Source organism: Ceratotherium simum, chromosome Y (assembly GCF_057802395.1).
Source record: "Ceratotherium simum simum isolate JZ-2026a chromosome Y, ASM5780239v1, whole genome shotgun sequence".
Classification (NCBI taxonomy): domain Eukaryota; kingdom Metazoa; phylum Chordata; class Mammalia; order Perissodactyla; family Rhinocerotidae; genus Ceratotherium; species Ceratotherium simum.
The window spans coordinates 3,561,524-3,575,090 of record NC_141941.1 but is presented as its reverse complement, the minus strand read 5'-3'; the positions used below and the strand labels follow the sequence as shown (position 1 = coordinate 3,575,090).

Sequence of the window (13,567 nt, the reverse complement as noted above, 5' to 3'; positions counted from 1 at the left end):
TTACAGTAATACACTAGAAAATATATTACACTCCAATATACCATGAACTTGTCCAAGGATGCATTATGAAGAAAGTGTGTTCTATAAGATTCCTACTATCCAGGCTTGGTCTGTGTTCAATGAACATTGATTCAGCGCATGTGATGTGTCCACAACAGCCTAACCTCAACGTTTAGCAGGGAACAGACAGACTCAGTGCATGATCCAGGGAGGGATCTTCCAGAGAAAAGAGGCAGAATACAAACAAGCTAGCCAGTAGCTGCCATATGTATCACCTGTTTCTAAATCTAGGATGAAAAATCAATCAAGATGAGAACGTGCAGCGTACTGGCAGGGGAATCCGATTTCAGAGGGGGCACTGTATCTATAAGGAAGGGTTCTGAGCAAAGCTCCGATAATAGTTGGAAGAGTGACTTACATATGTATCTCCGGGAGGAACATGGTAGGAAGTAAGAACAGAAAAAACAAAGATGTTTTGAAAGGTCAATTTGGTTGTATCTATCAAAATTCTAACCGTGTGTTCACTTTGATGAGGCATTTCTATATATCAAAATTTTAAAATAAGTGACACATATAAAAATCATTCACTGGTTTGTTTACAATGTTGGGATACTTAAAAGATAAATTTAACAATCTGGTAGCTATGGCACATTCAAAATGGAAAAGGTAAGAAATTAAAACAGTATGTTAGAGCTCTATGAATTAAGGTATGAATAATTTCTAAAAAGATCACTATGTGAGAAAAACAGAAATACGATTCTCTTTATATTTTGTTTCTGATGTTATGACTGTGAAAATCAAAGACTGAAATCTAATATGTTACTAGGTCTGTGTGTTAATGAAAATGCGTGTTATGTATGATGTAGAATTTATACCAAGCTGTTGGGAGTACCTAATGTGGGTCAGGGGCAGAAAGGAGCCAGTTGGCATGGGAAATATTTTCATATGAACTCATATGCTCGTGTATGTACAGATGTCTTTGTCACATTTGGGGATTTAGGTTATGCTGACCCCATAAAATGAGTAGGACAGTCTTCCCTCCTCATCTCTTTCTGAAAACTTTGTCTAAGGTTTGTGGTCTTTGCATGTTTGAAAGAATTCACTAGTCAAATCCTCTGGACCTGCAACTTCTTGATGGAAAATTCTATGATGGCAGATTCAATTTTTTTAATAGATAGAACACTATGGAAATTTTTCGTTTCATCTTATGTCAATTTTGGTACCATATTTTCAAGAAATGTGGCCAATCATGCAAAGTGTTCAATTTATTGACATAATTTTGTTTCTATTATTCTCTTACAAATCCCTTCATTTCAGTAGGATTTGTGGTCATAATCCCTTTTTCCTTCACACACACACATATGCCCATATTTCGCAATGTTCAACTATTTATGCCAGGTCTCGCCTTTCAACATTTTTTAAGATATTCAGGTTATATTCATCTCCCACACTTTCTATTCGGTAGCCTATGTGTATATCCACCCACTCAATCCAGCATTTCCAGACACAATCTGATGACCAGATTCAGAACTCCGAATGCATACACTCTTTTATGCCAGAGGGAGAATTCAAACACTGCACTTGACATCTCCATTACTTCCAGCTAAAGCCATAGAAGTCTTCATTATTGATGCCATTGACATTTGCAAACTGTAGCCCATTTGGAGGCCATGTCTGTTTCAGTAACTAAAACATTATTTGTTCTGTTAAATATTGCTTAGCTTTACTTTATTTTCCCACTGTATGGACCATATCTCTGGATTTTGGCCCAAAGGTTGGAATAAAGTCTATATTCAGAGTGCTAGATGTCTTAGATGATAAACACCTCGTGTATCATAGATAGCTGATCAATATGCTCTACCTGCTACAGTGGGAATGGCCATTTTTTAGAACTCCTAGTATCTTCTGCTTTTGGAAGCACAATGCAATGGCACATGTTGTGTAGCTCTTGTGTTCTGTGTTTGCAGCTGCAGCTCCCTAACTGAATTCTCAATGGTATTGTTTCTCTAAGCACTCCACTCACGTTATAACACTGGGGGTTGACTATGTCTTAGATGCTGCCCCATCTTTGATTACTATTGGTCCTACAATAAGGAAATATCAGTTTTTCCACTCAACTTCACAGGTGATGGTGGTGTGATAGTACTGATTTTCCCTCAGTTTATGGCATTTTAGACTATCTCTGTGTAAATCCTACTGAGGTGCACACATGTTCCTTTCCCTGTGAGTATAAGATGCTTCCCAGGGACTTTTTTCTTGACCAGACTCCCTCATCCCATGACAGTAATATATCCATAACCCTCCCTTCCTCCCCATGCTGGTTTAGACCCTTTGTCCCTCTCCTCTTGACACAATGAGGGCTTCTCTATTTAATCTTGATCAGAATTCTCTCTGATAGGACATCAGTTCTATTAAATGCACATCTTCCTGGATAGCTGTATTTAAAGTGAATATTTGCTGTTGTTGTTTTAAATTAAGCAACTTTCTGCATAGACATAGATGTATGAAGTACATAGTAAATCAATTTATTTAAACACTGAGAAATCCAATAACATCATACAGGACAGGAATGGTGACTGGGAGAGATGAAACGGAAAGGCAAATATGTTCATGAAGTGAGAAGGGTGAAGTTAGACAGGAACAAGAAATGTTTTCTTCAGATTTTTGGTCTTGATTCCACAGAAGAGATGATAGGCCTGGTCCCCAATGACACGTTCTGTAGGTGAGGGAAACAGGAAAAAGGTTGAGTTGACTGTATGACAGCCTGAGAGGAGTGAGTCTCATGAAGTAGGATGTCGAGGATTGGAGGAGATTTCAGTTAACCCAGTGGACAAACTGTATGTGGAACTTAATGTTCTCCATCTCTATGGTATGAGAGGATCCATTTGGAATTTTCCCAGGATGGACACATGGTGGGAACGTTCATGGTTAGGACACATTCCAGGGGATTCATGATTCAGGATGCATTTCATGGGGAAGGCCTATTTAAAAATGATTTACAGGATCCATGATTCAGTTAGATTCCTCTTCTCTAATTCCAAAGGGTCTGTGTCTTCAAGACATTATATACACCCTGGAAGCTAAAGTTTTCTTTGATTTTCTGCTTCATTTCTTCTCAACAGACAAAAATAAGTCATGTTGGATCATAGATCAATTTCATTTTCTGAGGCTACGTCATTTTGGTTAGTTAAAGATCACACTTTAAGGAAACCATCTTCTGAAGGAGAATATAATTGAATGCATGTTTCAAGAGTGTGGTTGGAAGGCTTCCAATGTGACTGTCATGATTATGTAAAATTCACCTTGTGATTGCAGGAGTGGTGAGTTCTCTTTAAGCCCAATTCTCCTGGAGAGGTGACATGTGTGGACAACCACAATCTCAGGACTAAGTGGAAAACTAATTATTTTTCCAGTTATCCCCACCAATTTCTGGCAATTCTTGCTTCTTTCTAAATGTGTTTCACTTGCATGGTTCTTGCTTGATAAAGTTTTGTCACCAAAATAGCCTCAGCGTTAATCAACTCAACTAACCGGCAATTTAAGAGGGCTCAGAAGAAGCAAAATATCCTTATGTAACAGAAAAAATGTGCTCTGGTGACATAACAAGTTATCGGGACAAAAAGAGTTACTCAAAAAATTTGGCCCATTTGAAGTCACAACGTGTGGTTATAGAATAACCTGACATAACAGCCCTAATAATGGGTCAGTTTTACTTACAACATTTAGGAGATGTTCAAGTCCCTGTTTTCAGTAACGTGAAGGACAGTGGTCTGAGGATGAAAAAAAAGAAAACAGGAGAAAGAGTGCCAGTGGTCAGTACTATTTGTCAATATTTTTAAGCATTATTTTTTTCTTATATAAAAGATTTTATAAAAGATAATTTATGGAAGAGGAAATTTAAAATGAAACAATTTGTTTCCCAATAGTATATTTACATAACAGGTAAATGATGTATTCAGGAAAAAAATATAGTCACATTACCAACTGTGAGGAGATTCACAATATTGTCCTCTGGAATCCCCTTTTCTCTAGTCGCCTTCTTGAACTTCTCAATGTCGTTCCATTCAACGTAGTATCCTTTGCCTGAAAATCACCGTGCATAAAGCAGAAATTCGCCCATTAGAACTCCCAGGAATTTCTGGATCCATGAGTGAGAAAAATGAATGTGCAAATCAGTTCTTCATGTGGAATAATTTAACAGAGTCTCAGATAGTTAGCATTCACCATGTCACAGTGACAGCTGCCTGACCTAGGTCGATAGGAGGAATGAATTCCAGCCCAACTCTCCCACATCAGCAGGACTCCAAGGACACATCAGGAGCTCCATGAATTTTGAGCCCAAGGATCCAGAATAGCTCATCTGCTGCCTCTCTGTCAACTTCTTGGAACCCATACCTGACATTCTTGCCTTGTGCTGGACCCAAATAACCTGGAAACTTGATTCTCACCTCCAGAGATACTTTAGCCCTGCTGCACGTAGTAATGGGAGACAACATTTTCCTTTAGTAAACCACAGGTCTACCCATACATTTTCCAAATAGAAACCTATTATCCCCAACGCTAAAACACACCCTCCGTGCCCCTCTGTGGCTATTCTGGGGTTGAAATTCTCAATTTCATGAGGACAATGCATTGGAAGGGCTAAACATGATCAATGGAAGGACTAAACATGATGAAGGTTCATTCTAAAACCTTCAGGTTCAGGCTTAGGTTGTATTTGAAAAACTGTCATAAAAAGAAGGAATTGAGGTCAACTTCAATACAGACATGGCTTAAAATTAGGTGACACGTTAAGAAATTATTTCTAGTAAATCTCAGTTGTTATGGGAATTATTTTTAAAGGCCTGATGATCTGGTACCTCCCATCCCTACCAGCTCTTCTTTTCACCTTTCTTTGTAGATTATATTCCAGAGTCCTAAATGCAATGAACACAAAGACCTAGACCTTGTATACTTAGCAATGAATGATGTCAATACATACTGAGTTTCTTTTTTTTTTTTTTTAATTTTTTGTTTATTGCAGTAACATTGGTTTATGACATTGTAAAAATTTCAGGTGTACATCATTGTACATCTATTTCTGCATAGATTACATCATGTTCACCACCAAAATACTAATTACAACCCATCACCACACACATGTACCGAAATATCCCTTTCACCCTCCTCCCTCCCCGCTTCCCCTCTGGTAACCACCAATCCAATCTCTGTCCCTATGTGTTTGTTTACTACTCAGCCATAAGAAACGATGAAATCCAGCCATTTGTGACAACATGGATGGACATTGAGGGTATAATGCAAAGTGAAATAAGTCAGAGGGAGAAGGTCAAATACCGTATAATTTCCTTCATACTGAGTTTCTGAATAAACATACTGACAATGGAAATGTTCTATGACAGTGACGATGGAAATATGGTCAGGATGTGACACATACCAAGCAACGTTGTTATGTGAGTGACCTTGCCATTTGTGTCCACGTTGGTAAGGGATCCTACCAGAGCGTGGTCTGAGGCGTGAAGGATGTGGAGTTCAACTTTACCTGCATCTATGAGAGGGAGAGAAGACATATATGTATGTAGCCTTAGCTTCACTAATTTCTTGTTGATGAGCTTCATCAAGGCTTACTTAACATTGATAATAATAAACACTAAATTGATCTCTGTCTCACTCCAACAGTACAGCAAATGTTAACATGGATTTTTACAGCAGGAAAGTAGGGAAGGATTTGCCTTACTGCTATCATTTTATCCAACTAAACATTGCCCATGTTCTAGCCTTACTGAAATGTTTTCTAAAACGTGTTCTAATGGAGCCAACGTTGCTTTAAATAGCATGAGCCTGTTGTTATATGGCATATTATCAAACAAAGTTTAAAAATTCTTTGTATTTCCCTGATCCAAAAACTGAATTGGTTTCTCTTTAGGACTGAAATCAATTTATCATTGAAAACATTGTGTAACTCTGTACTGAGTACCTACTCTGTACCAGGCAACTTTCTAAACATTTCATACCAACTATTGCATTTCCTCTGCCCCTTGATCTAGGTGTATTACTTAACAAATTTATAGCTGTCACGTACTTAACAAAACATAATTTGGAATGAAATCAATTGTACTTGTGAGGATAAGTAGGCGGTGACAATCTAAACACTTAATTCAGATCCCACCTGGAGACCACACCTCCATCTCTCTGGATGTGCCCATCCACTCCGCCATGTTTATAGGGAAAAGAATAAGTGCCGATCTACTTTGCGTTATCAATGAACCCTCTAACATTCATTCTCTCTTCTAGCCGTAACATAGCACCTTGCTTGAATCGCTCATTGGGATTTGATTTAAAACTGTGCCAATTTGTGTTTCCACTGAAATATCATTAGTCTGCCATGCCAAAGATAAGCGGCAGCTGAAGCAACTTCAAAGTTTCATATATATTTGCAAAGGAGGGTTTTGCAGAAAGTCGCGCTAAATAGGTTTATAAAGGTAATGCAGGTTATGGAGACAACGAAAATAAATCTATGTTCTGAGCCTCACATTGCTGTGAAGGCCACTGCTGCTATTGTGCTTGTTATGGTTACATGATATTTTCTACAAAGCGGAAGCTGGGGAGATTGCAATTCCTCGTTCCCAAGAGGCCTGTACAATAAGGCCAGGTCACTTCCCTTCTCTCCCTCCTTAAATTGCCATATCAAATCCAAGTAAAAAGGACTACAAGAATGGAGAAAATTATAGGAAAGATGGTAGAAAACATTGATGATTCAGACAAAGGAACAAATAACATAGGGATAACCAAAATGAAAACACACTTTTCCAAAAAATTTGTTGATAATGTAAAAGGAGAGATAGTGATGAATGTATAGGACAAAATGTCAGGCATATGTTTAACTTATTTGTGTATTCATGGCATAGCCACTCTGCTAGTTCTTACGTTAGGCAAAGGTTGAAACCACAGATTTACTACATTTAAATTTTCATCAAATATTAAGGCACTGGGCCATTCAAAATTCGTAATGTTGTTTGGGGTCATTAAAAAGAACTTAGAAGGGCCAGCCCTGTGGTGTAGTGGTGAAGTTGGCACGCTCTGCTTTGGCGGCCTGAGGTTTGCCCATTTGGATACCAGGCATGGACCTAGTCACCGCTCATCAAGCCATGCTGAGGAGGCATCCCACATAGATGAGGTACAACTCTACAACTATGATACACCACTGTGTACTGGGGCTTTGGGGAGAAAAAGGAAAAAAGAGAAAGATGGGCAACAGATGTTAGCACAGAGCCAATCTTCCTCAACAAAAAGAAAAAAAGAACTTAGAGATATAAATCTTAACCAACATCTCCATTGCTTTTAAGAGAAGCTGTGGTTATGAAGAAATGTGCTTGGTGTTGAAATTACTGTGACTTGTTTGGGATTTAAGTAAAACAAACCATACCTTGAATGATTAAGATCTTTTAAGATTAGTTTTGAAAATGTTCTTTTAAAGCAAAATGACATTGATATTTAAACTCAAGAAAGACCATTAAGTGTTAGTTCCTAAGATCATTTTAAATTATCTCGAAACACTTGCACATACCTAAGAACTTTATGAGATAAAAGTTCTCAGCACATGCTGTCAGTCAGTCATTGAATAACACTCAAAATTGGAAGGAGTCATCCACATCCTATGATTTAACCCTTAGCATGTGACAAAATAAAGTGCTTGGAAAATTTAGGGACTTTGCCTGGTTACACTTCTAATTATTAGTAGACTAGAATTCAGATATATGGAGTTCTGAAAAGAATTTGAGGCCAAGGTTTCAACCCTTCAGTAAAATGCTCATACTTACAATCACTAGTGTAAACATTTTCTGCTATTTTTGTTGCCACGGAAGTTTTTTCTATGCATTGTCCATTGACCCTTAAAAAGAAAACATCTTGAAGTTGATCAAGAAAAATAATAAAAATTTGATCTATAATTAGGACTTTCTTTGTTTCACCCTCATCTGACCCTGCGTAAGCTATGATTCTAGTGCCTATAAACACTGACTTTCAAAAGAGAAGACATAAGTTGTCCAAGATCAAAGAACTCTAGGTGGTTAGAATGTCTTTGTTGACACACGGGGTCAGAGCAGCAGATCCAAAGACCAGCTGTGAGACAAAACAGGTCATGTTGAAAGCCAGGGAATATGGAGAAAGGCAGAATTTTAGAGAAGAAGGAGGAAAAATACAAGCCCTTACTTGAAATGTTTTCTCGAAACTGAGAGAAATAGCTATCAAGACAGACGTTAGTGCTTCTTGCAGCCCTGGCAAAGATCTCTTAGGTAATATAATAGACAAAAAAGCACAACAAATATGAGAAAAAAAAATATGAGTTGTATGAAATCAAAACAGAAACTTCTTATGTGAAAACACTTTAAAGAAAATTAAATAGCAACTCACAGGTATGTATTCAAACACTACACACACACAAGAGCAAACACACAAACACACGTGATGTGCAGATTTTATATATGGAAATTATATACACACAATATATATTATGATTACATGTATATGTCACATATACAACAAGTCTTTGTGCATCTCTGTGTGTATGTACATGACAATGAACATGTATTTGAAATATATGAAGAATGCATACAACACAAATGTTACAAGGGGAAATAACGCAATCAAAATTGAATAAATTATTGAATATTATTAAATATGCATAAATACTATGATGTATCAATTCCACTCCTACCCAAGAGAAATGAAAATACATGTCAACACAAAGACAGTACAGAGCTATTTACATGAAACTTATTGAAAATAACCACAATTTGGAAACAACATTGTCCAGCAACTGGAATACGTACGGTTTTCATATATGCAAAAAAGAACTTTCACTTGGCAATGAAAAAAGTGAATACTTGTATATGCAGCCACAGGGATGAACTTGTAAGGCATTATGCTGAGTGAGAGAAGCAGCGGAAAAAGATACATAGTTTATAATTCCATTGTATGAAGATCTAGAACAGGCGAGAAAAAGCAGATCAGTTGTTGTCTATTAATTCACAGTGGACATTTATGGCCAGGGAAAGAAAGGGAAGTTTCTGCTGTGATGGAAAAAGGTCTATATCCTGACTGTGGCAGTAGTGACACAAGGGCAAACCTACGTCAAAACTCATTGAACTACACCTTTCAAAACGGTGCATGTGATTCAATGGAAATACACTTCGATCAAGTCAACCTCAATAAGAATGGCCACAGGTAAAGTGAATTAAACATAGGACACAAAAATTGTAACTATGACAAATAAGATAATCCGATATTCTTTAAAAAGTTACTGAAAGCTGACAGGTGTCACTATTGGGATAAGATATGCACGTGTGTGTGTATAATTTGATTATCTGTAAACAATCAGTCGTATATTATATATGATATATAATCAATTATCTCTATTTTATCAAGCATAACCCTCTTATTCTTGTTTCTTAATATTTGATTCCTTCAAAATATGTGTCTGTATTTGCATGAGTGTTTGTAAGTGATGCGAGAGAGAGAGATTCTTGAATCCCACTTATGTCTTTGAAAATTAGGTCTTTGGAAATAGAGTTCATTCAATTTCTCCTAATAAATGATTTCTTATATCTGTGCTTTCTTTATTTTCATGGGAAAAATTGTACCCCTTTCACATTATTTCCACTTTCTTCCCATTCCCAACAGATTAATAACTTTCTCTCCTTACTTTCGGCCCACTTCTTGCAACTTTCTTCCAGCCAGTAAGTGTGCTCGGGTATTTATAAGTATGGAAATGTTTCCTTCAAATCTTCTGTTTCCTCCTCAAGTTGCTTCTCTGCAAATTTCCTCTGTCTTCATAATACCCATCTTTTTGAAATCTTAAGCTATCCTTACCTCTCAATGTGATTATATTTGGATTTAAAAGACAGCACAAAGTAAAAATTAACATTTTAATTTCTACCTGCAATATAAATATGCATTTTAATCTTATGGGGAAGAGATCTCTTATTAGCATGTGATGCTTTTGGACACCCTACATTTCACTGATATAAATAATTTCTCCTCCTTCATTTCTTTACCCTAGGAATCTTCTACTTAAACTTAAATGGTAGTATTTAAACAACTGTTGTTTCTGGGAAATATCATCAACATAAGTGACTACATATGGTATTACTAATTAGCAATAATTTCAAATATGTGTCTGTGAGAGAGAGAGATATTGATCTGTAATTCCTAAAATATTTTCTTTTGGCTTAAGGCCATTTCTCTGGATCTATATGGTCAAGTTGAAACCTCAGACTGAGATTTGAGAATCAAAGCCTTGTTTCTTCCATATTTCCTGAGTTCATAGGGAAAGCACAATCAGAAAGAAGGAGACTTTCACTGCTTCTGCATACTTCAGTACATACCCATTTCTAGTGGGGAAAGTTAAAACTAATACTTTCACATTTAAGATTCCTCAGAATTCACTCCGATTTTCTTTCTCAATCTCAACTTGTACAATCACCTCCATATATCTTTTACACAGTTCCCCAGCCCTATTCATTATTTCCTGAACACATTTTTTTTAATAACTGGATGTCTCTGATTATGCCAATATTTCTCCCTTTTCCTACTTCTTTGTCTGAGAAGCCCATTCCACCATTCCACCTTCAAAAGCATGCTATACATGTCATGTCCCTTGTGTAACTGTTTAGATTCCTGCATTGCCATCATTTTTCATTTTTTCGTGTTCTCTTTCCACCTCATCCATACCGTTATTATAGAATTTCATACACAGTATTGTTATTAGTTTAAAATCAGTATCCCTGACACTATTTTGACCAATAAAGGCAAAAAATAAGAGACAATTTCTTCATTTTTTTTTGGATGAGGAAGATTGGTCGTGAGTTAACATCTGTTGCCAATCTTCCTCCTTTTTTCAGTTGTTCTTGCTTGAGGAAGATTAGCCCTGAGCTAACATCTGTGCCAATATGCCGCCACAGCATGGCTTGATGAGTGGTGTATAGGTCCGCGCCCTGGATCTGAACCAGTGAAACCCCGGGCCACCAAAGCGGAGTGCGCGAACTTAACCACTATGACACTGGGCCGGCCCCTTCATCTTTTTTTTATATTAGTGACTTTTATAAAAATTTAAAAATACATGTATTTATGTAAAATATACCTAATTACAAGAATACATAAAAACAAAAAAAAGAAACTCAGTAGAAACATTAGAATAGTTACCCTAATTGGGAAGAATGATGGTTGTGGAGTTTGAAAGAAAATAGTATGAAAATTGCATAAAATAAAAATGAATTTATAATGGAGCAAACCATATTGGAGATAATAGTTGAATATTTGAAAAACAAATGCCATAAATTACCTTAACCATAAAATTCCTAGAAGAAAACATAGGTAAGAAGCTCCTTGACATCAGGCTTAGCAATATTTTTTGGATCTGTGTCTTCAGGCAAAGGCAATAGAAGAAAAAAAATAAACAAATGAGACTACATCCAACTAAAAACCTTTTGCACAGAGAAGGAAAACATCAGTAGAACAAAAGGGCGACCTATGGAATGGGAAAAGATATTTGCAAATGATATATTTAATAAGGGGTTAATACCCAAAATATGTAAAGATCGTTTACAACTCAGCACCAAGAATCAGACAATCCAATTAAAAACTGGGCAGAAGGCCCGAATAGACATTTTTCCAAAGAAGACATATAGATGGCCAAAACACACGTGAAAAGATGCACACCATCACTAACCTACAAGGAAACGTAAGTGCAAACCATAAGAAACTCATCGAAATCAATATCAAAAAAGTAAACAATCCAATTTGTTGCTTTGGGCAGGGGCCTTGAACACACATTTTTCCTAAAAAGACATACAGATGGCCAACAGACACATGAAAGGATGCTCAACGTCACTCATCCTCAGGGAAATGCAAATCAAAAGCACATTCTCACACCTGTCAGAATGGCTGTTAGCAAAAAGACAACAAATAATAAGTGTTGGTGAGGCTGTAGAGAAAAGGGAACCCTCGTGCACTCTTGGTGGGAATGTAAACTGGTACAGCCACTAGGGAATACAGTATGGAAGTTTCTCAAAAAATTAAAGAGAGAACTACCAAATGATCCAGCAGTTCCACTTCTGGGTATTTATCTGAAGAAAATGAAAACACCAGTTTGAAAATATATATGCACCCGTTTGTTCATGGCAGCATTATTTACAATAACCAAGATGTGGAAACAACCCAAGTGTCCACGTGTAGATCAGTGGATAAAGAAGATGTGGTATATATATGCAGTGGAATATTAGTCAATCATAAGAAAGAATGAAACGCTGTCATTTGTAACAATATGGATGGATCTAGAGGGTATTATGCTAAGTGAAATTAGTCATTTGAGGTCTTCATAAAATGCCTGTAATATTATGAGCAATCCATAAATAATCTTTGAAGCAACGAAGGCTTTTAATTTAGTAAAGATTGCAATTTACTATGAGTAAGATCTTCAAGGTAGAGATCATTTTGTGTTCTACACCTGCTCACACTCTTTGGGATCACAGTTCCCCTAAATCCCCTAAGTGAACGACCTTTTTCAAATTCTCCGTGAAAGATTCAAGCTTAAGGTAGGAACTATAGGGTTTGAGGAGTCTATGCCCTCTTGGCTGCTTTTGTCCTCTTTTTTTTAATGAGATGATTTCAATGGAGTTTCTGTGACTCTTTGCCCGCCAAGCAATGCTCCAGGACATTCTCTAGAGGATGGTAGTAGAACTGACACGACCCCTCCAAAGACCCTTCTAAGCACAGAGCTCAGAGAGCCACGCTCTTGAACATAATCCAGATATTTCAACACAAACATGGAATTCAGACAGACCCTCTCTCACGGTCAAGCATTTATATTTATATTTTTTTGTTCTGTGTTATTTTTACTTACACGACAAAAAACTTGAAGGTGATTTTGTTATATGCATTCTCAAAATCAATTCTACGGAGAAAAGCCTTGAATGGCGCGTTGTCACTCATCTTCGCTCTGTCACTGGATGCCATATAAATGGATTTCCACTCTCCTGAAACCTAAAAGCAAAGTTCCCATTATAAATTTTAGTTATTCTTTCTTTTAATTTTCTCTGACATCATCCATCATGAGTTTTCCTTCCATTTTACATCAGCACAAAACTATCTATCTCTACTAAACGAAGCAGGATTTATAAAACAATGTGAAAACCCAAGTCAATGGTAAAAAAGAAAGGGGGATATTTGCGAAATAGATGAAGGTCTGTTTTCAAAGCAGAACTCCAACCCAACGGTTCTCTGCCTGGTTCTTCTTGCCTTATACAAGTACACTACAAAAGCATGAATATCTAATTAATAAATAATATAGACAGTACAGAGACAATATACGACCAGTACTGTAGAAATGTGTCAAGAGCCAATTAAAAGCGTGATTCTGGGTTGGAGGTAGGCTTAGGTGCATAGAAATTTGAATACACATCTAACAACCCAAAAGGGACACACACACACACACACACCACCAAGACCTCCTCCCAGATCAGCCGACCCCTCGTACCAGTGCTGGGATCCACTTTGACTGGGCAGCACAAAC

General features: G+C 37.0%; 1 protein-coding gene across 1 annotated transcript; it reads right to left on the bottom strand.

The window, feature by feature from the left end:
* Positions 1-2,509: 2,509 nt before the first annotated feature.
* On the bottom strand, positions 2,510-13,037 carry LOC147911616 (odorant-binding protein-like). Its single transcript, XM_087427824.1, has 6 exons — positions 12,899-13,037; positions 7,818-7,888; positions 5,435-5,545; positions 3,982-4,083; positions 3,718-3,770; positions 2,510-2,716 (listed from the first exon to the last, which is right to left on the bottom strand). Exons 1-5 carry the CDS (start codon positions 13,009-13,011, stop codon positions 3,748-3,750), a joined length of 420 nt encoding a protein of 139 aa, XP_087283950.1. The 5' UTR covers positions 13,012-13,037; the 3' UTR covers positions 2,510-2,716; positions 3,718-3,747.
* Positions 13,038-13,567: the final 530 nt, after the last annotated feature.